Raw genomic sequence first — 24412 nt, forward strand, 5'->3', positions numbered from 1 at the left:
GAGGAGGTTAAGGGGGTCCCGATTTACCTACTCGTTGGATAAGACCCTCCCCCGGACATACGCCGAATTGCTAGAGCGCACGTACAAATACATATGCGCAGACGAAGGAGCTTCCGATCGACGCCTGACCGAGGCCAAGGGTCAGAAGGAGAAGTGAAGGAAGGGTCGGACCCCTGTCGAGCCTAGCAGGCCCCCGACCGACAAACCGGTCTCACCCCAACAACGGAGCCAAAGGTCGCCTCGATGGTGGAGTCCGAGGCCGACGCATCCCAGGTATGACTCCTATACTCCTCTTTCTGCTCCTCATGCGCAGATTTTGATGGAGATTGAAGGAGAGGAATATCTGCGACGGCCTCCGCCTTTGAAGGCAAAGGGCCTCGATCGATGGAAGTACTATCGATTTCATCGGAGCCATGGCCACAACACCGAGCAGTGCATCCAACTCAAGGATGAAATCAAGGCCCTAATACGCCGAGGATATCTCGACAAATTTCGGAGGAACCCGCCGACTCTACCCGTCACCAACCGACGACCCCAGCCGACTAAGGAAGCTTCGAATAATCAGCCTACAGCCGGGGTCATCAACATGATCTCCAAACGACTGGGCCGGGGACGACTGCTGGAGGGGAGCCGACGAAGAAGCTGCGCGAAGACAATGTAATTACTTTTACGGATGAAGATGTTCGGGGTGTCCAAACTCTCCATGACGACGCTGTTGTTGTCTCGGCAACAATAGCAAATTATGATGTAAGAAAGATCTTTGTAGATAATGAAAGTTCGATGAATATTTTGTTTTACTCGACCTTCTCCCGGATGCGACTGTCGGCTGACCGGCTCAGGAGAGTCTCTACACCCCTGATAGGCTTCACTGGGGATGCTATCACGGTGGAAGGGGAAATTACTTTGCCCGTGATAGCTGGAACCGGACCACGACAAAGCACAGTCCACTTGACCTTTGCGGTCGTCCAAGTGCCCTCGGCCTACAACGTCATACTTGGAAGGCCCGGACTAAATGCCCTCAGGGCGATAGTCTCGACGTATCATCTGTTGGTTCGGTTCCCGACCAAAAATAGAGTCGGAGAGATGCGCGGGGATCAACAGCTCGCTCGACGATGCTTCCAGATCTCCGCTCAAAGCGACGAATCGAAGATCTCCCTGACGGTCGACAAGTTGGACCAACGGGAAGTGGAAGAACGGGGTGAGCCGGTCGAACAGCTTGTCCCCATCTCGATAACAGAGAACCCCGAATGAATGGTATGGGTCGGATCTCAATTACCCGACCCCGGGCGACGGTAGCTAGTGAAACTACTGAAGGCCAACGCTGACGTATTCGCTTGGTCGGCAGCGGATATGTCGGGCATCCCTCCGGAGACGATGACTCACCGACTTAACATCAACCTAGCAATGAGACCGGTGAGGCAGAAGAAGCAGTCTTTTGCTCCCGAAAGGCAGAAGGCCATCGATGAAGAAGTGGACAAGCTACTCGAGGCGGGCTTCATCAGAGAGACCACGTATCCCGATTGACTCGCCAATGTGGTCATGGTGAAGAAAGTCAACGGAAAGTGAAGGATCTGCATCGACTACACCGACTTGAATCGGGCCTGTCCGAAGGACAGCTTTCCACTCCCAAAAATTGATCAGCTGGTAGATGCGACGTCCGACTACCGACTGCTCAGCTTCATGGATGCCTTTATCGGGTACAATCAGATTCGGATGGCACCGGAGGACGAAGAGCACACGACTTTCGTGATCGCTAAGGGCCTTTACTGCTACAGAGTAATGCCTTTCGGTCTGAAGAACGCCGGGGCTACCTACCAACGACTTGTCAATAAGGTCTTCAAAGACCAAATCGGGCGCAACATGGAGGTGTACGTGGACGACATGCTGGTAAAGAGTGCGCAAACTCCAGATCATGTGCAAGATCTCGAGGAAACCTTTCGCACTCTACGACGACATCGGATGAAGCTAAACCCAACTAAATGCACCTTCGGAGTGACTTCGGAAAAGTTCCTCGGGTTCCTCGTTTCGCAACGAAGAATCGAGGCCAATCCCGAGAAGATCAAAGTAATCATCGATATGCGACATCCGAACAACAAAAGAGAGGTGCAGCAACTCAACGGAAGGATCATCGCACTCAGCCAATTCATCTCTCGGTCGGCTGAAAGATGCCTCCCGTTCTTCAAAACTTTGAGACAGGTGAAGGACTTCTCTTGGTCGGACGAGTGTTGGCGGACCTTTGAGGACCTAAAAAGGTACCTGGCCTCTCCATCGCTGCTTGTAAAGTCAAAAGTCGGAGAGACGTTGTACCTCTATCTGGCCACTTCCCCTGAGGCGGTTAGCTCGGTGCTCGTCCGAGAGAACGAGAACCGAATCCACCAACCTATATACTACACCAGCAAAGTGCTTTACGGTGCTGAAGCTCAGTATTCGAAGATGGAGAAGATGATATTCACCCTGATCGTGTCTACACAACGACTTCATCCGTATTTTCAAGTGCATGCCATTGTGGTCCTCACCAACCAACCCCTGAGGGCGATATTGCACCGCCCCGACACATCGGGACGACTGGCGAAATGGGCAATGAGGCTCAGCGAGTTCGACACCCAGTACCGATCGTGACCTGCCTTGAAGGCCCAGGTCCTGGCCGATTTTATCGCGGAATGCCCGACAACCGATCAAGGATCGGAAGATGGGAGCTCCAGAGAAGTTGCAATCTCGGAGCCTGACCCCAGGTCTACCTGGGTGTTGCACATCGACGGAGCTTCCAATGCTCAGGGGAGCGAGACCGGGTTCCTGCTTACCAACTCGAAGGGAGTAGTCACTGAGTACGCCCTTCAATTCGACTTTAAAGCCTCCAACAATCAAGCCGAGTATGAGGCGCTCCTCGCTGGCTTGAAGATGACGAAAGAGCTTAGGATCGACAGCCTCCGAGTCTTCTCCGACTCCCAGCTGATTGTGGGGCAGGTCAAGGGCGAATTTGAGGTGCGAGACCCGACTATGGCAAAGTATCTCCAGAAGGCGAAAGATCTCGTGGCACGCTTCGGATATTTCGAGATCTCCCACATCCCTAGGTCGGAGAACGCTCGGGCCGACGCACTCTCCAGGCTTGCGACTTCAGCTTATGACGCCTTGGGTCGGACGTTCGTGGAGAGTCTTGAGCAGCCAAGCATCGACAGGGTCGAGGAGGTGCTGCAACTAGCGGTCGAGCCAAGGTGGATGGATCCGATCGTCCAGTACCTGACCGACGGAACTAGCCCTGAAGACCCCACGGAGGCCAAACGGCTTCGATGGTCAGCCTCCCAATACGTGATGATGGATGGCCGACTCTACAAAAGGTCGTTCTCCCTCCCTTTACTCAGATGCCTGGGACCAACCAATGCGGACTACGCGCTCAGAGAAGTACACGAAGGGATCTGCGAAAATTACTTGGGGGGCAAATCTTTGGCCTACAAAGTCCTACGGCAGGGTTAGTACTGGCCTACCATGAGGAAGGATGTAGCTGAGTTGGTTCAGAAGTGCGAGCCGTGCTAGAGGTACGCCAACATACAACATTAACCAACCAGCCGAATTACCCCTATTGTCGTCCCGTGGCCTTTCGTCCAGTGGGGGATCGACATACTCGATCCTTTCCCTCCGGCATCTGGCCAGAGGAAGTTTATAGTCATCGCCATCGACTACTTCACTAAGTGGGTGGAAGCCGAGCTTCTGGCACAAATCACCGAGCGAAAGATGGAAGACTTCGTCCAAAAGTCCATCATCTTCAGGTTCGGATTGCCGCATACCATTATCACCGACAATGGACGACAATTCGACAATCAGGACTTCAGAGACTTCTGTGCAAGATTCCACATCACGCACTGACGGACCTCGATCGGACACCCACAGTCCAATGGTGAAGTCGAGGTGACCAACTGGATCATTCTGCATGGACTTAAAATCTGACTGAATGAAGCCAAAGGCCTCTGGGTCGAGGAGTTGAATTCCGTCCTATGGGCGTATCGAACGACACCCCGTGTCCCAACCGAAGAATCACCTTTCAGCTTGGCCTATGGGACAGAGGCAATGATACCACTCGAGATCGGGCTACCATCGACTAGAGTCGAGCAATACCAAGAGCCGGACAACTCCGAGTGTCGGAGGGCCGACCTGGACCTCCTACCCGAACTCCGATGCGAGGCTCGGCTTCGTATGGCTTCTTATCGACAGAGAGTAGCCCGATACTACAATGCCAAGGTCAAGCCAAAGCTTTTCAGGCCTGGGGATCTAGTCCTGAGAAAGGCAGAAGTCTCGAAGCCTCTAGATCGAGGAAAGTTAGCTCCGAACTGGGAAGGAACCTACAAGGTAGCGGACACCTACGGGCCGAGAGCTTACCGACTGGAGACTCTAGAAGGGGACGCCATTCCCCGGACCTGGAATACCAACAACCTAAAGTTGTACTACCAGTGAACCTTGTATCCCCTCATCTGGAATACAAATTCAGTTTCAAAACTTCAGAGTCTGGAATCTCGACTCTTCGACTGTGGGTCGGCGTTCGTCAGAAGTACGAGCCCCGACGTCCCGACTTGAGCCTAACGTTCCACTGGGGACCAACGGCCTGATCACCAATGATGCATCGGACGCTTGCGATAGTCGGTACATCCATGACGACGGGAGTTACACTCCTTCTGCAGACAAACCTTCGGGCAAAACAATCGGCTGACTCGCCGACTCGGCCCCAGCCAAGAAAGCCCAAGTGCCAACGCGACCGATGTCGCGTTCACAATTTACCGATCAGGTTATGATCGGTCGAAGGATATTCGGCTTACCACCATTTATCACACGGTGCGATGCATATACCCGACCCAGGTCTGGGTAACGGAAACTCGACTTGTCATCATTTTCCCGATTAAACGCGTCGGTCGCCATTCGACTGAACGCATCGGACGATATTTGACTATCAGATCCTACGGAATAACCCGGCCATCGAGCTATGTACAGAGGTCGGTCGACCTTCAACTCGATGTACGTGCCCGACTCACGTTCGACTTGAGCTCTCGACCGTTGGGTCATGCGACAGCCGGGAGGCTGATCCAAAGTCAGAATTTGCTCCGCCTTTGCCGCAGCGCGCGCTACTGACTATCTCAGATCGTTATCTGGGATCCTACCGAACGTCCTAACTGGTACGTTGCGCTTACGACTTATACGTTCAAAAAGTATTTCAGCGAATCACACAAGACATATCTCAAGATACATACAGAGAAAAAGGTCAAAGTTAAAAGACTTTGATTTCATTAAAGTTCGGGCTAAGTTTACAAAATTAGGCCGAAGCCTGATTACAAGTATGACTGAACAAAAGTAAAAACAAAAGACTGACTAATCTTTGGAGTCGGTTTCCTCCACCGGACGAAGGTTGGGGATAGTCGGCGTGTCCACTCGGGCTTCAGGAGTCGGGGCCGCTTCGGCAGTCGGAGCCACCTGACCTTCGATAGTCTAGTCTGCGTCGGCTTCGGCTTCGGCTTCCACTACGATGGTGCGATCTCCTAACGACGGGTCAGTCGTCTCCTCCGTAGCTTGGGCCTCCGACTCTGGTAAGACGATGCTACTGAGGTCGAGCTCCGGATATAAATTTCGGACGGCTTCCGGAGCATCCTCATACCTCACTCGGTACGAAAGGAAGCCGCTCTCCAGAAGGTCTTCCCGGTACTCCTCGGAGTCGCGGAAGTCCTCCACGGCCGGACTCATGGCTTCCTTCACCGACTCTGCCTCCGCCCTAGCGATGTCCGCTTCGGCCTGAGCGGTGGACAGGTTCTCTTCGGCCTTAGCGAGGTTCCCTAGGCTTGTTCGGAGCTGCTCGCGTTCGGCCTTGAGCTCCTTGGCGAAGTCATCCCGCTCATGAAGCAGCCGACGAACGGTGCGGGACTTTCGCTTGGCGTCATCCCAAGCCGACTGTAGCTCGGCCCCCGAAGCGGCCAGAGCGCCTGTGAGTCGGGAGACCTCCTCGGTGAGACGGGAGATCTCCCCCTCAAGCCGGGCCTCCTGATCGACCGACTGCTGCAACTGGTCGACCAGTATGACCTTATCGGCCTCGGCAGCCATGGCCTTATCCTTCCAGGCCGCGCGCATATCACCGAATCTTCAATATCCGGCTTCTAGCTCGGATATGTTATAAATCAGCTACAAAAAATGAAGTCAACCGTCAGAAGATCGAACTTACAACAAACGATAATGAAGACGAAAAGGAGGAAGACTTACCCGGATCATAGTCGGATAGAACGAGGACAGCATGTCGGAGACACGCTGATTCTTCATGGCCTCAACGTCGGCTGGGAGGATGAGCGCCTGGCATAGCCTCCTGGCCAAGTCGTGGTTGGCCAGGGCCGACGCTCTGTCGAAAAGTGGGGAGTCAGTCGACGCCCCACCACCGGCCGACCTCCTGTCATCGTCGGATGCCATCGGAGCCTTCCCCCGTGCGGATATCCAGACTCTGATGTCAGAGAAGGAGGGCATGCTTGAGCCCGACTGGGTCCCTACCGAAGGCACGGCAGCCACCGACGCAGGTTGTTCGGGCTCACGAACCTCTTCCCGAACCTCTCCTGCCGGCTGAGCAGCCGGCGCACCCCCGACCGATTCCTCGACCGCCCGTCCCTCGGGCGAGGCTGCTCCCTCGACCGATGGTCCCTCGGACGGGACTTCAACGGGCACCGTCAGCGCCGACAGTGCAATGACGGGCTCCGTCTCCGCCCCAGCCGGCTCGCTCAGCGGAGCTACCTGAGGCCTCTTGGGAGGCACGATGGTTCGGCCCCTTGCGCCGGCCTCTTCCGCACAGCGTACTGTCGGACATCGGCCGCCGTCAATCTCGCCCTCGGTGGCATATCTGCAAATGGCGACAAGTGATCAGCACCAAAAAAGAAAGGAAAGAAGAAAGAGGAAAGGAGAAGAAAAACGAACCTAAGCGAGGGACCGGGCTGAGACCGACGTCGTACAGGGCCTGCTCGGTGACGAGCTCCCTCTGCTTCGGCACCGAGATATCTTTTAGACGGTGGAAGTCTTCTCGATCCCTGGCCTCCACCTGACTGTTCTCGTTTGGTTGGGTCGGGGGTCCCCCCAACGGATAGGGAATCCCCAAGGAACGGGAGAGAGACGAAGAAGAACTGGTTCTTCCACCCATGAATCGACGATGAAAGATCGATGATAAAGGAGAGACCCTTTCGAGGATTGAAGTACCACCACCCTCGGGCTTTAGGGTGGGGTCGGAGAATGAAAAAAGCTCGGAAGAGTGAAATCCGAGGGATGGTCGGCAAAAGCTGACACAACAGGGCAAAGTTGACTATTAGCCGAACCGAGTTCGGCGCAAGTTGCGCCAGACATAGCCCGTAATAGTCCAACACATTTCGGATAACTTCGGGACTGAAAAGCGAAGACCGACCCGAGGTCCTCGACGTAGAAGGCCACTTGGCCCTCAAGCGGGCTGTTAACCCGACCATTGGCTCCAGGGGCGAACAGCTGAAATTGCTCCGGGATGCAATATTGCTCTCGGAGCCGATCAACGTTCGGCCCCGAAAGTGAAAAGACCTCCACCTCTGGGGTCGACCGAGGGTCGTCAGTCGGGTTCCCGACCGACCTCCTCTTGGAGATGTTCTAGCCATAAACCGGAATAGAAGTCGGAAAATAGGAAGAAGGGGGAAGAGAACCGTGAGGAAGCAAGGAAAAGGAAGGACAACGGTGAAGGCTCCTAGAGGAAAAAAGACTTCTAAAGGGGGAAAATGGAGACGGTTACCTGGGGCAAGGGACCGCTCAATCAGAGTTTCAGCAGCAAGTGTGGAAAGTGGAAACCCGGATGCAGGCGACCCTGTATATATAGCGCCCCCCCCGACGGCCGATATGAAAGCACGACCAACGAGGATCTCCCAGATCGCGACACGTGGTGACATCTGGGCCCTCCTTCGGCCCGACGGTTCGACGCACCTGCCCTCAGATCGGGCCACGTCATCTCCATCCGCTTGAGCAGACCCGGCCCAATGGCCACCTGCCACGCGGTGGAAAGACCGTGGCATTTTGCGTTCCCGAAGAGATGGCGGGAACGACGGTTTCCATTCCCGACGGGACGGGACGCCTGACACCGTACCGGCTAGCGGTACAGACGTCAGAGTCAGGATTCGATGCGATGGATATCCACTCCTTTCGCCTAACGCTGCCGCCAGCGCAAGGACGCTGGCCAGCACACCATCCGACTCAGGAGTGGAGGGGGGCAACTGTTGGGATATGCCGACCGGTCCCTCTCATGCCGACTCACCGTCGGGTCTGCCTGACCAGCGCTCGACTCTGCCGACCGACGACTGCCGACACCGATCGACCGAGTATACGTCGGTCGGGCAGGTCCTCTCCGCTCTCAATTGGTCGAACTGTAGAGTCCGATATCCAACTCTCGCGACGTGCCCGACTGACCATCGGAGGGTCCCTGGGTGTTCACCCGAGGGTCCCTGGGTGTTCGCCCGACATTCCTCGATCAGGCACCGATGTACAGTCGGTCGACTCCTTCGAACGTCGTACGACTGCTGGAAATTGTCCGTACTGACAGCGGCATGCGGCGTAGCCATCCTGGGGCATTATCCCGTCTAGGACGTGGGTTAACCCTAGTGATTTGACAAATCCCACGGCGACTTTGACAGTCTTCGGTGATTTGACAATTCTCCCATTGTCTGCGCCATTAATGACGACGCCATGCCGCGCCCCACTATAAAATAGGAAAGGCAACAATGCTGAAGGAGGTTTCGGGGAGACCCCTAGCTCTCTCTCTCTCGCTGAGCTCTTGATTCTTTTCTACTGTTGCCTAGTCTCCTCTCTGACTTGACCGTCGGAGGGTCCCCGTCGGAGTCACCTCCGGTCGGTGTGGGCTTGTTTTGTAGGTACTCATTTTTGATGATCAGGCGACGAGAGGATTGGCCGCAACAGAAGTATTCATTCAACTATAATTCTTTTGCTAGGATATAGGTTATGTTACTTAGTTTAAGATTGCCATGCAAAGGAGTTCGGGAGCTTGTGTGCTATGCACGTGTAAAAAGGTTGATGGAGATGCAACACAAGTTTTGGGAAGCAAATACAAAGATTATTATTTCAAGAAAAAAATAAACATAGAATTTATGTGTGCAGAAAAAATTTAGCATGAATTTTTTTTTTTAATGTATCAAAATTGAAGAGTTCAAGTAAGTTATATGATTATCGTGGAAACATTTCTAAGATTATTAAAAGTAAATGTTAAACATTTTTATGGAGGTTGTCTGAATATGAAATTCATTCAAAATACAAAATTGAAAGGTTTTTGTAAACTTAAATTTTGTGATCTCAGGACATTTGCATTAGCTGATCAGTGGTTACATCGACTCACTTCCAAGAAAGGATTGAGGGCCTCGAGACCTCGGTGATGTTATCCATTAAGATTTGAACTCTATCAGTTTCAGCCAAAAAAAAAAAAAAAAACCTATCAGAAATCTCCCATGTAAAAATCTTGTATTTGCAAATGAAAATCTCAGACAACCCGAGTGCTAAAAAATGATGTTTAATTGGCATATCCTCATGTTTCCCTAAAAAAGGTAAAGAAAACAAAAGAAGCATATCCTCTCAAATACTTAAAAAATGAAAGTATATGTGCAAGCACGGGGATGTTAGAGCAGAGGAATCTTCACTTATTTTTGAGGTGTCTAATTGGGCTTGATTAGGTCAACAGTTTGTGTTAGATTTATGCTCAAATCGGTTGGTGGTCTGGTGTACCCATGAACGTTAATTATAACTTTGGATGTGGTCCAGTCCCAAATGGAATCGGTAAAGATGTGGGTTAGGCCCGAGGCCAAAGCCCAGGGAACTCCCAAAGGCCAAAGCCCAGGGTCCTTCATGGATTTGGAAACCTTACAGGATCCATCTCACCATGCATATCTCCGAAATATTGGTGATGGTGATGGAAAATAGATTGTTTGCTAAATATTAGAGCAGCGAATTCTTTGTGCATCATAGGCGGCGTAGAAAATTCAATGTGAGGTACATCATCTCATTTGATTGGTTCATGTAATCACCACTTTTCAACGTGCATTTAATACTTGCAGGTCGGCTTTTTCAATTAAAAATTTTATATGACGAAAATATTCATATCCTTTAAAAAAATTATGATATTCTATATCCATATCATGATATCCTGCATCCATAATATGCACAAAATGTCATAATTTTTTTCTAAAAAATATAGATATTTTCGTCATTCAAAAATTTCAAAGAAAAAGTCGACTGCAGATATTAAATACATATTGAAAAGTGATTAAACAAAAATACCTCTCTCATATTATAATATTTTAAGCTATATTATGCCATAAGATGTCATAATTTTTTTTAAAAGTTAAAGATATTTTCGTTATACAAATTTTTAAACGAAAAAATAGATCTGCATGCATTAAATATACGTTGGAAAGTAGTGACTACGTGGATCAATCGGACGAAACGGTGCACTCCACGTTGGATTTTCTATACTGTTCGCGGTGTACAAAGAATTTCTTATTAGAGTATTGCATGCCTGGCACATGGACTCCCAAAGACTCCCAAAGATAGATAGACGTTGTATTTTTCATACGAAAGAAAGATTCACCAATCAACCATTAAATCATGCAGTGGTCGCTTCGAGATTTATACAAATAGATCAATGACTAAGTTCAAAGTGTTTTAAGATCTATATGGGATATGATCCAATGGTTGAAAGAAAAGCAATCATTCTTTCGCACGAAAGATACACCCCAAACCCACAAAGACTATATAGCTGCAGGACAGAGGGTGCATCTTTTACAGGAAAGAAGGACTCACCTTCTTTCACATGAATCCACCACCATTAAACCGTATAACAGCTACTTCAAGACCCATGCATGCATGTGGATGAATAGAAAAGTTCAAAGTGGTTTGAAATCTGTATAGGATATAATCCAACAGCCAATAAAGATTAATCATTTTTTTCACACTAAAGATACAACACTGGCCGTATCTGAGTTTAGTGTTCAGATTAATTATCAACTTGGTCTTCAGTTTAGTGTTCATGAAAGCTCGGGTAAGAATATGGGTGGAGTCGATTTGCATCCAAAATTTGTCCCTTCTACCACTTTTTTAAAAGTTCACTTTAACTCCACTTAATCAAAAGGGCAATATGATGCGGATGGTTTCTGGGATACTATTGGTCACTTAGGCCCTACTTACAATAAATATTGATTAGATGTTGTAAATAATCTATGGATAAAGTCCAGTTTATCTCTCCTCGGCCTAACTTAGCCCTCCAACTACTGAAACAAATAGATGTATATGTAGAGCTCTCTACACAATCTTTACATCGCCACTCTTCCGGCCAATTGCTTGGTGGTCCCTGATGTGAAAGAAAAGAATTCATAGTCCTTGTACCAACAAATAATTCTAATGAGAGATGAGCACAAAAAGAGAACGCGCATATATAGGTCCTAAGCATGCCTCCTTATTATACAATATTCTTTATAAATATTATAGAAGTTGGTTTCCTTGGATGGTAGCATGTACGATTTAAAATTTGAAAGGGAATAAATATTGCTTCGATCTTCCAACATTGTACACTCAAGATTGGTATCTTTCTTTAATCAAGTAGCTCCTAGTATATATATATATATATATACCTGCATTAAAATAATATAAATTAACTTATGACCATTAAGAAAACACAAAGTTAAGTATCTTCTTATTGTGCTTGGGTCCAACATCGCGAGAGTTCCTAGGTAATTATGGACAAATAGGGATTAAGGAATCTAACAGGCATCAGCCTTTGCTTATTAAGCAAACCATCAGATAACTTAGGCTAAGCCTAAATACAGGGCCTTACATAATGTCAGGGAACAATTGGTCTAACTAATTAATTTAGCTGCACAAGCCTTAAGTCTACATTCTCCAGTATAATCATACTAGCACTCCTATAGTTCCTATTATATGATAGTAAATAAATTTTAATATCATAATCTCGTTAGATGATCTATATTTCTTCATCTAAAATTCTTTTAAGATCTACAACTACGAAGGATGCAAGCACAGTTTACATAAGAAGCAATAATTAAAGAGGAAAGCAAAAGTAAAATGGAATGGCGATGCGGATGAGACGGTGGTGCGCCGCTCGCAAACACCATTCCAAGGTATCCATATCCTGCTCCTCCACCACCACCGCCGGCCCCACTACCTCCACCGTCTGCCATCAAGCCCCCATTGTTGACCCCAGAATAGCCCGTCCCCACATCGTTATCCCTGTCATATCACAGACACACCATGAGCACCTACAGCAGTAATACCTATCCTCTTGCATGCAGGAAAAATAGAATTTATTCCAGTATAGTTTCTTTTGTGCTTCATTATTGTACTTGGAGGTGATGGCATATTCCAAAGGGGCGTTGCAACTCGCAATCATCGAAAAATGGGATTGGGACCTCTTGGAAGCTGCCTCCTATATCCCAGGTTTAAGCATGATCAAAAGAAATCGAAGAGATGATGATGATTGTGGGAGCCATATATAAAGATTTGTTTGGTAATACATGTAGGTCCAAATTGTGTGTTCCAGTCGAATTACTCCTGGTGCGATCATTCTTAGGCCGTAGCCAAAAGAATTGAAAGATTAGAGTCGATTTAGCCTATAGCATGATACATGCAAATGATACAAGAAAGTATGAAGAACCTAGCTTTGTTAACTTTATCGAATTAAGATTCGAGTATCCAATACTTACAACTTTTATGCTCACCTTCCTCACCACTGCTGTGGCTTCCCATTAGTGGAAAAGTGTTCTCGAGATTCAAAATTAGTTAATTCCAATCACATGCCGTGCCACATTAGGATTAGAAGGAAAAGTTTATAAAAACCATTCATGAACCATGAAGCATTCCCCTTGATATTTTGAAACTGCCAGAATAAAGCAAATACGTTTTCCACATTTATCCTTTGAGACAAATCTTCTACAATACAAGTTGCAGAAGTTACTAGAAGTTGTATATGACAAATTTTGATAGGTCCACAAAAAATAAAGCTAAAATTCCCATCCTATTTAAAAGGACAATGAATCTTCTCATCATAGAAAAATCCTATATGGGTCATCGTCCATGAGTACTGTGAGATCCATCGCTAAATTTAAGAATTATGCCTAGCTTATGATGCCACCGGGCTCCTTAGAGCTAATAATGCTAACCACCGAGCTAGGGAACTGGAACAATAATACGTAAATGCCGTACTAAACCATTAGGACTACGAGACAATTAAACCTATAAAAAAAAAAAAGGACGTTACAAGCATTGATTAATTTATGGCTTAGAGGCGGTGGAGAAAAAATTTTGGGTAGACTTAATAAATCACATATATATATAATAAAATTAATAAAAAAAAATCACATCAATATTTTAAACTGAAAAGTCCTATCGTTTGAACTGAAAATTCTCGGAAGATCCGGAGCCCGAGACACGGACTTGTCGGTTCCACGCCAGGGCCACGTGTCCTGCCCCCTTCGCGAATTTTAAGAGAGAGACTTTGGGCTTTTGATGCGGGGCCCACGCGCCGGAGCTCCAGGGGCCCCGGATATTCTCTCGAAGAAGCCCTGCTCTCGCGTATCAATGGGGGCTCTGGGCTTCCTTGGCTTGTCAAAAAGGAAAGGCTATGAAATTAGTCACACACGGGCAAACCCGAGATCGTCAAAGCCCATCATCGCCAGTGTACGTTGCAGCATGGTTTTTATGTGGGTGCATGATTGGGTAAACGTTGAAACTGGCTCCACTAGCTGAACCCGAATGGAAAAAAAGATAACTACCCTTACTGGCCTTTCCCGCTAAAACACGGACTGGCATTGTCTAATATACCGTTTTTTCATTAATGAAATATCATAAAAGTTCGGCTTTTCCGATCCAACGGCTGTCTTTTCCCAGGGACCACCGTTGTCTTATTCTTTTGTATTTTTTTTTATCGATCATATATTCTGTTTATCTTTTTATTTTATTAATAAGTAGTAAATTGCAGTAAATGATCTGTGGAATTTTTCAAAATTACTTTGCTCAGATCTTAACTTCTTGCATTTTGCAATTATCAAAAAAAAAAAAAAGAAAAAGGTTTCTTCTCTTCTCATGGCATTTAGAAATACCTAATTCAAAACTATTTCTATAAATATAGATATCTAGTCCAATATGGTCCTATGATTTTATTTGTGGTACTACTCAATCAATAAAGTCTATAAAATTTTCAGTTCAACCATCCAAATAAATTTTAAATAATAAATTGTAATAAAAAATCTATGGAATTTTTTGAAATTGGCCAACCGATTCAAACCACATGCATTGGCTTAGACCAACAGCACTTGCATGATAAAATAAGAAATGGTTTCTTTTTTCTTTTGAAGGAATAAAAAAGAAGCATTTCTACTTGCCTCAAAGCCCGCAAGGTCAGATTCTCTTCTATTTTCTATCTCATGTGCCTCCATATTTCCAAATTATATATATATATATTTTGAATCCGATTCTCTTCTTATTTCCAACTTTTCACTATACACCCACGTTTGCATCCGCCTCTAGCGGGTGGCAATTTGAGCTCCTTATTTCCGGAAGGTCTCTTTGCGAGCAAGAACTAAGATTTTGAGTTAGAAAGGTGGTAGAAACCACTACATGTTAAGACAGACCGGGAAATGGATTTGGACGAAGTGTAACATGGACCTTAAATAAAACAAAGGTATCTCTTTTTTTTTTGGTAGTTGAAAAAAAGAAGTTATCTCTTTATCTAACAGTCAAAAACCGAGATCTTAGTGCAGATTGGTCTGGGTATTTGACCTTATCGACCGTTGTCAGGGCTGAAATGGGCATTTACCAGAAGAAATTGCTGGACGAGAACCCAGAGAAGGGGATGGACGAACAACCGAAGCAGCAGTGAATCAATCCAACGAGCCCCGGAATATTCTAATAGGACAGGAGTCCGAGAAAGGCTGAAAAAAGGGACAGGACAAGATACTTTCAAATTCCCCATCAGCGTTTCCAACGCTACAAACCTAAAATGCCCTCCATGTACTTCACGAATCCCCAAGTTCAGACAACATCCAAAACAGCAGACAGCCTTCTCCGCGACTCAACGACCACGAGTATACGATTCACTCGTAGGAAAGGCTGCCTGCTCCTCCAGTGCGAACTGCTGGTCCACCACTCAACCCGTTGGATTCCTTGCCTACAGTAGTAACAGTACCCACGTTCACGCTTTCTGCGCTCCGGTTGGCAGAAGAAGCATATGAGAACCTATATAAAAATCGGCAAAAGAGACCCAAAACGGGACCCACATCGTGCTTTGTGTCATGTCACCGTGTCCGCCCGGTATTCCTTGGTAACGGAAGCCGGGGACATAAAAGGCTGTTTGGGTAACGGCGTGTAACATTCCTGTTAACAGGCACCCGGGAGGCTTGAAACCCATACGGGAAGCTACGGATATTAGATATATAAATGGATAGAGGTACCTGGGCCCACAGAGGACGCCTGCGTTCATGGTGAGCTGGTCGATGATGGCGGCCGGCTTGGGGTCGAGACTCTCCGCCTTGGCGTACGTGGCCTCCAGGCCCTCCCCGGAGGGCACGAAGAAGGCCCCGTTGACCATGATGTCCCCCTCCGTCCTCCAGTTCCATCCGGCCCAGTCCTTCTCGTCCGTGTCCACCCTCTTGGTCACCTGTGTTAATTATAAATAATAATAATAATAATATATTAGTATGTTAGATTCGTGGAGGAGTCCGCAGGTACAGGTTATGTTACACCACCTCCTTGGCGTTGGGGTCGGAAGGGGCGACGTAGCGATTGCCCTGGCTGTTGAGGGTGGGGTTGGCGCTGCCCCCGATGGCGTACATCTCCCACTGGGTGTAGTCGTTGTTGACGATGTGGAAGTAGCCGTGGCGGCAGCGGGGCATGCGCTGCACCAGCGCCTCGCCGAAGTGGTTGAAGGCGATGGTCACCTGCATCCCGGTGTCCGGCAGGTAGTCGTCGCTGTGGCCGAGGAGCATCACCTCGTTGTGGTGGGAGAAGTAGTTGTTGGAGATGGTGATGGCGGTGGAGCCCATGATGGCGTCGATCAGGCCGTCGGCGCAGTAGGAGAGGGAGCAGTGGTCCACCCAGAGGTTGCGCCCGCTGTAGATGGAGACGCCGTCGCCGTCGGATCGGGTGCGCCAGCCGTAGTGGGTCGGGGAGGAGCGGACGTTGGCATCGCCGGTGGGGACGCAGTGGTGGATGTGGAGGTTGTGGAGGATGACGTGGGAGACGTACTGGAGGGTGATGCAGGCGCCGCCGGCGATGTGGACGTTAGTGCCCCGGCCGTCGATGGTCTTGAAGCTGTTGACGAGGAGCTCCTGGTTGAGGTGGATGGTCATGTCGCCGGCGAAGATGATCCAGAGGGGGCCCTCCTGGATGGCGCCGTAGCGGAGGGTGCCGGGGGCCGGGTTGACCGGGTCGCGGTCAGAGGGGTCGGTGACCACGTAGATAGGACCGCCCTTGCCGCCCAGGGTGTCGCGGCCGAAGCCCAGGCCGCAGTCCGCCAGCCGCTGCCGGTCCGACTGCCAGTCGCCGAAGCACCGCCAGCAGTCGTCGATCGGGTTGCCGGTCAGGCACGAGGGCGACGCCAGGTCCTTCTTCTTGGCGTCAAGCAAAGCTCGCCGCCGGGAGGACTCCACTTGCCTGAAATGGAGATCAGGAGAGCCGCATTGTGAGGAGAATGAGAGCTAATTAGAGCTGGGTTCGAGAGGGGGATTACCTTTGGACCTCCCGGACGACGGATTCGGGGTCGGGGTGGGCGTAGGGATGGTAGGTGGAGTTGGGGTGGAGGAATGCGCCGGCGCCGGCGGCGAGGAAGGGAGCGGGAGAGAGGGAGAATGGGAGAGAGAGGAGGAGAATGCAGGAATGGAGGAGGAGGCGGTGGAGCATTTTGGCGGTGTTGGTGGTGCAGCTGCGGCGGATGTGGAGATGGTGGCGGTGGCGGTGGTTGGATATGGGGTGAAGGGGGAAGGAGGAAAGACTGAATTTTGGGGAAATTGGGGTGGGGTTATTTATAATAATTTGGGAGGATGAATTCTAAATAATGTGTTAACAGTGATGTTAGTGGTTTATTTCTAATTTTTTAATTTGATATCGGGATGGGAGATAAAGGCTAAGAACAGTGGGAAAGGGGATGGAGAGTAGCTTGGGACTCAGAGAGAGAGAGAGAGGAGAATCGCCTCCTTCCTTCCCCTCCCTCTTCTCCCATTCCTTGCTTGCTAGTTGAAAAAACTGTGGTTGGCTTATTTTAAGGTAGGAGGGAGGAGGGAAATATGTGCTTAAAAGGGCAAAATATGTGTAAAGAAGGAGAAGGGCAGGCGAGCAAGTTGCTGGACGGCTTGGTATTTTTCCCACATTCTCCTTTCCATTGGTGACTTTTCATCTCTATGTTTTCAAAATTTTCAGTCGAGATAATTGTCACTAACGATACTTTCTTGGAAAAAATGAAAAATCTTGCCTTTATCTACTAGGAGAATGGATGTTGCAGTATAAGATAGTAATTATAATGCAGTATATAGAGTTTTAGAATGCTCTGTCAAAATGGGATCACGTAGCTCACAAGTTTCTTAGGCAAGCTAGTCAGCAATGTGGCTAACGTAGCCAACTTTTCTCAATGGTGCATTATGAGACATGAGTCGAAGATTTTGAGCAGACCCACAAATAAAATCCCTGATGCTGAAATGGCTCTGTTTAGCTAGGCATAAACTTGGAGTTGACCTCTGTTTTATTGTGCATTATGTGATCAAGATTATTTTGTTTATATAAATCTAAAGACGTCCCAAGAAACAGTTAGATAAGAGCACAAATAAAAGAACGGGTGTATGATCTTGCAACATAGATCATCTTCAAAGCCAGATTTTTGTCATGCATAGATCATCTTTGTTTAAACTCAAGAATGGTTCTGGCCGTATGTGTTTGCAAATGGTCTTCCCGGCTGGAAATTTGGTATGATTGATACATTCTAGCTGCATGCTACATACCTTCCATCGGGAGGTTCGTCCCATTTTCAGTGAACAAGAGGACTTGAGCTCAGGATTATATTATCCAACTTAGAGGATGGCACACTTTCGAATTCTACTGATATTTTTTTTGACAAAAAATTCTACTGATATTTCTACCGTAGGTGGTGCTTGCTGATCACTAATGTCATCTCAGTATAAAGAACTATACGAGTATGCATTTAGTCCCATATCGATTTATGTATTAAGTAGATATTAGATATCAGTATAAGGGCAAAAAAAATTCAAATAATATCTTTCAAATAATTTTTTTGATGAGGCCTGAATTATCATCTTTAGATATATTCTAAAAATAATTTGACTTTAGAGTCTTACACAACTCTAGATTATATCTTTCGCATAAAAAAAGAATTCACTTTCCCTCGTGCAAATTCACCATTAAATCATGAACCCCACAGATCTCTAAGCACTTCAAACTCTGTCATTCAGGCATAATCCAATGGTGGAGTCGCACGAAGAAAGTTGAATCCTTCTTTTACACAATGATACAACTGCTTCCAACTGTCACCCCATTTGACAAACCTTTCTACCAAAATATATGGAGAAAGAACAATAGAAGGGAAAAATGTGTTGGTAATCAAAATATCATTTACTGTATAGAGTATATACATAAATTTTTAGAAGCAAAGTATCCACTCAGCAGGAGGGCTATAAATTAGTTTAGTAACTTGTTTATATTAGACTTTGATATTACTCTAACATTTTTCCTGTCTAAATGAGTACGATAAGCTTTGCTCAGTTGGAGTAATTTGGTTACTTTAATGCGTAAGACCCTGTGCCTGACATAGCTCAGACATACATTATATGTCCAACGTTTTCAAACACAATGTTAGCTAGAATAACATTATTTATAATGACTTCGGAGACATTTCACTGTGTCATTTATATGCATAACAAGCTCTTGAATAAATTCGCAATGGTTATATTACAGGAAAAACAGCCATTTTCATGGCGTGTGTAGTTACATGATCAAACAATAGTGTTAGTTTTCATATGTTGTTTTTCGTTTTAATGGTTAATAATGGCAGCTATTTTATTTCTAAACCCATTTAAAGGCAGAAATAAGCAAATAGCCACCGTGCTCATTGCAATAGCTTAATCACAGACAGAAAGAAAAAACACAAAAAGGAAGGAAAGAATAGGAAAAAAAAGTGTAGCAGTACTTTGTTAGTTCATTATATTTAACTTGGTCATGCAGAACAATAAAACAAAGCCGTTATGTGTTTAAAATTAAGCTTCTTTCCTGAGAAAAATTAAAATGAAGTTTCTTATGGTATGTGTGCAGCTCCAGTTATCCTCAAATCTGGATAACATACTTCTGAAGGGATCCTTTTGCGAGAGAAAGAAGGCTAACGTCACAGAGGAACTAAATAAAAAGGGCATTCACCTCCCTTTTTCCCCTCTTATCTTTTTCTTTTTCTAAAGATAGTTTATCTCTATCTCCTTGTCAGCCGGGGGCGCGGAGCTCTAAATCCCTTTCTTTTGGGCCAATAGATTCATGGAACTATGAAATCAAACAAAATCTCCATGTTGTTGTGCTTTTCTTGGAGCTTAGAAATGCCATGCAGTGCTCACTTTTCCATTTATTATTTGTTTAATAAACTAAATTGAGAACATGAGCTTTTCCCACAAGAATTCCAATCGTTCATGTAGGTGATGTGGGATGTGGACTTGGAATGGTGGCCATGTCATCTTAGAAGTGTAAAAGTTGCAAGGGCTGAGATGTGTGACTCCGAATCCACTGAGTTAATCCTTTTAGGGAGGCAGCAGTTACGCCCAACGGCAAGGTACTCGTTGTGGGCAAGGTTTTGGTCAAAAGGTTCCAATTGGAAAGCAATTTGGAGAACATGGAGGACGAGAAGAACACCGTGGGAGCTGACACAAATTGTACTTTCTTGTGTCAGTCTTTTTACCGCTGTCACCTTTTCCTGGATTCTTTCCTTGGTGGCTGAGACGAGGTGTCACTGTATGAGATCATACTCAGCATCTTTGCGAAGTGCATGGACACGTTGAATTTATGATAGGAATTAGAATTGAAATAAATTAGTTTGAAAATTGAAATGGCCATACTTGATTTATAATCGAAATCGAAATTAAAATGAGTTTTGAATAAGAGAGAAAAATAGAGATTAAATTTTAAAGTTTGAAGCATTCTTATGTTTTTTAAAAATTGAAATGGCAACAAGACTTCTTTCAACTAAACAGCTAAAATGTAAGTCAATCTTTTTCATTTCCATTACAGGGATAAACTTTTTCCAACTAAAAACACGCTAGATGTATTTGGTGGGCTTAGAGAGACTGAAGGTTAGGACCGAGAAATTTGGGCTCGGGCTGTGGGCAGGATTAAGTTGTGCAAAGCATCAGGTAAATGAGACTTTAGAAATGAAAGGACAGAGTTGGTGTATTTTTGGAGGAAATAGAGATAATAGAAACTTTCATTTGAGGAAAACGTTGTTCAACGGATGTTTATAGCTCCTGGCCATTATCCTATTGTAAAGAAGAATGCTAATGTTATGGCAATTTTGGTGTGACCAAGGTGTTTTTATTTTTTTCCTCTTTTCTCATGTAATGAGCTTTTAATTTTTCCTGAGATTAGCGATGAAAGATTTTTTTTTTTTTTTAAGTGAATGTATGGCTCGTGAGGCAGGATGGACGCATATGCCATCAGAGATCGTTGGCAGCTCTTGGGCCCAACCCGTTTCTTTTGTTAAACCCTTGAGTTATTTGGGCCGGTGTGAGGTGGCTTTCTTTTATCCAGCCCTCATGTTACTATTTGAAAAGAAAACAACTTATACACTTTAGGCATAGTTGGATATATAGACCCAAAATCTGATGGGATTCATAGGTTTTTTTTTTTTTGGTAAACCATGGGATTCATGGGTTTGGACCAGCGTGACCGGGAGTAATTCTTTGTCCACTACTCCAGTGGAGAAAAAAATACACTGTTTCATTGGATTAAGCCACGTAATGTAATTGATAAGGGAACAAGCATTTAATGCAGCTCAAATTTTTTTTTAAAAAAAAAATTTAAAATCAAAATGTCATTTCCATTCTTAATGTTATGACATCCTATTACTTTTTTATAGAATATAATAAGATATCATAGAATACAAACAGGATATCATAATATTATTATAATATCTAATTTTTATTACATCTTAATAATTATTTATAAGATGCAATAAGATATCATAAGATGTAAATATAATATCATAATATTATTATAATATCATATTAGTCTTTATGATACCCCGATAATTATATATAGAATGCAACAAATCATAGTATTCTAATAGGATATCATAATATTATTACGAAGTCCTATTAGTCTTTATGACACCTGATAGTTATCTATAGGATGCAACATGATGTCACAGGATCACAATAGGATATTATAATATTATTATAAAGTCCTGTTAATTTTTATGATATTTTGATAATTATTTATAAGATACATCATGATGTCATAGGATTGCAAAAGGATGTCATAATATTATTATAATATCCCATTAGTCTTTATGGCATCATAATAATTGTTTATAGAATCTAACATGATGTTATAGGATTGCAATAAGATGTCATAATATTATTATGATATCCTAAAAGTTTTTATGACATCCTGATAATTGTCAATAGGATGCAACAAGATATTATAAGATTGCTACAGGTCATAATATTATTATGACGTCCTATAAGTTTTTATGATATCTCGATAATTACCTCTAGGATGCAATAGAATATTATAATATTATTACGATGTCCTGTTAGTTTTTATGACATCCCAATAATTATTTATATAATACAACAGGATGCCATAGAATTGCAACAGTATGGTATAATAATATTATGACGTTCTGTTAGTTTTTATGACATCCCGATAATTGTCTATACAATGAAACAGGATATCAAAGGATTGCAACAAGATGCCATAATATTATTATGACGTCCTATTAATTTTTGTGACATTCTGATAATTATCTATAAAATGCAATTGGATGTCATAGAATTGCAACAAGATGTCATAATATTATTATGATATCCTGTTAGTTTTTATAATATTTTAATAATTATATATAAGATACAATAGGATGTCATTATATTATTATGACATCCTGTTAGTTTTTATGATTTTTGATAATTATATATAGAATACAACAGGATGTCATAGGATGCAACACTAAGTCATTCGGTTATTATGACGTCTTGTTATTATCTATGATATCCTCGCTGAGCAAAATAGAGTAAAAGGGAGAAAACGGACATTTTGGCTAGAAAAAAATAGACCTCCTATTAATTTCACTACGTGGTCTAATCTGATGAAGTAGTATATTTTTTCTCCATCGAAGATAGCGTATAAAAAATTTCTTATATAATTAGAAAAAAAAGTCTAGATTAGACTTATATTGCCAATACTCAGAGGTTTTTGGAGTGGACTGATTCGAATACTATAGGGAGAAAAAAGATTTGCTCTCAGCCGTATGAAAGATAGTTTTGGATTGTTATGGACGTAGACTTAATTCAACCTCTAATTTAATATTTTTTTGATGATTGTACTGGTCTAATCTACGAATTTCATAGAATTTTAGATTCAATCATCCAAATAGATCTTTGGAAGCTTAAAGCAAGATTTTAAACAATGGCATCTTTATAATGGCTATTATAACAATAGCAGCCACCGCATGTATGTTAATGAGATAAATCATATGAAAAAAAGATATAATAGCTATTATTTTATATTATTTCTTGTTATTGTTTATTATAAGGATTGTTATAAGAGCCATTATTACTTATACTTTTTAAATAAATAATATTTTCAACTTTCAAAATTTTCCAAGATTATCTAGAGAAATAATTGTAGTGCAAAAGATATATTATTTTAAAATAATCCGATTAGTTTTTTAGACGTTATTTCAATGATTATTTTAAGGGTTTTTCTTCTACGCCTTTCATTACTTATAATACATTATTGTGATTAATAAATCTCAGCTATTGTTTTAAGGGAGCGCAAAATTGACATAGGATTAGCGGACCGATTCGATCAGTAAAATAATCTAAAGATATCATGGAGTGGAAGACACCTTAGCGCTAATGTAAATGCCATTTATCTATTTGCTCTCACCGAGCTTAAAAAAAAAGGTAACTGTGGTGGGAATGCGCGCTCCGTTGCTAGTCTCCTTCCATTCCTCTGTTTTCTCTCTGTTTCTCACAAATCCCAAGCCCACCCGGCCTTCCCCCCCAATGCCATGCAAGCTCAAGTCCCCTAGCGGCCCCCCCCCTCTCTGGGTTCAATGGTGGTGGCAGGAGAGAGACGAAGAGAGAGAGATTGGTAGAGGAGGATCTGGAAATAAAAGATGATTCCAAGGGAAACCATGATCAGACAAACTTAGTTTTTGAGTGGAGATAAATATCATCTTAAAGATAGCAATTTACATTCTTCGAAGTCTTGACTTATCTCATTATTTTTCTTCATGCACACCACTCTTTTCTTGACATTATGATTATTATGACAGTTGATAGCAATAACAATCAGGATGTTATAACAATTTAATGCGTCATTTAACATCTTGGCTCTGGGCTTGTAAAGTTTCAATACAAAGGAAATAAGAAAAGCATATGCCGGCCAGTCCTCCTTTCATCTCTTTTTAGCTCGATACTTGGGCCAGTAGAGTTCGGTTCAGAATGAGAACAGAACAGGATGATCTACACCTCTTCCATCTCGCTCATGCTCCGAACAAATTAATGTAATGCACTGTCTCTTCATCTGAAGGGACCTCATCTACGTACAGCTTCCTCCCATCTTTGTAAATATATCATCATAATTTAAATAAAAAAAGGGAAGGAACTTACTCCCTTTCATCTAAAAAAAAAAGAAACATCTTGGCTCCATGCCACTTGCGCATTAATTCAAGCCTAGGCATCTAGGTGCATGAGCAGTGAAACCTCTTGTCAAATAGGTATCTATTTTAGTATGGGAAACTTTTTCTCTGTTGATGCCAACATTATGGACTGCAACTCATGGAATGCACATGACAGCCGACCAGAAAGTCATTTTCTTTTTTTAGTTGCACGTAAATGCAAGTAGATGTTCGTTTCATGTCCTCCCTTCTGGTTCCGCAGCATTTATGGTGCCGCTCAACAGCACGCATTACCCACATATCAGAGATGATAGAGTAAAATCTAAATAAAATTCATTAGCAAGGAAGATTATAATTTACTAACATTTGGATTATTTAGCTGCTTATCAATCGTGAAGGTTAATGAATAGTGCCAGCAATGCTATCATATCACTAAAAAAATATTAAAAAAATGATGCATACCTGATGTTTAACTTTCCCTGTTACTCCACTCCGAAT

General features: G+C 44.4%; 1 protein-coding gene across 1 annotated transcript; it reads right to left on the minus strand.

Moving 5' to 3' along the window:
- Positions 1 to 11913: 11913 nt before the first annotated feature.
- Positions 11914 to 17140, minus strand: LOC105053626 (probable pectate lyase 5). The gene is given in 5 exon segments (XM_010934874.4): positions 11914 to 12059; positions 12062 to 12264; positions 15483 to 15688; positions 15777 to 16683; positions 16760 to 17140. Coding segments are annotated over 5 exon segments (1509 nt in total). The 5' UTR covers positions 16930 to 17140; the 3' UTR covers positions 11914 to 12036.
- Between the last annotated feature and the right edge of the window lie 7272 nt (positions 17141 to 24412).

Source organism: Elaeis guineensis, chromosome 11 (assembly GCF_000442705.2).
Source record: "Elaeis guineensis isolate ETL-2024a chromosome 11, EG11, whole genome shotgun sequence".
In the NCBI taxonomy this organism is placed as follows: Eukaryota; Viridiplantae; Streptophyta; class Magnoliopsida; order Arecales; family Arecaceae; genus Elaeis; species Elaeis guineensis.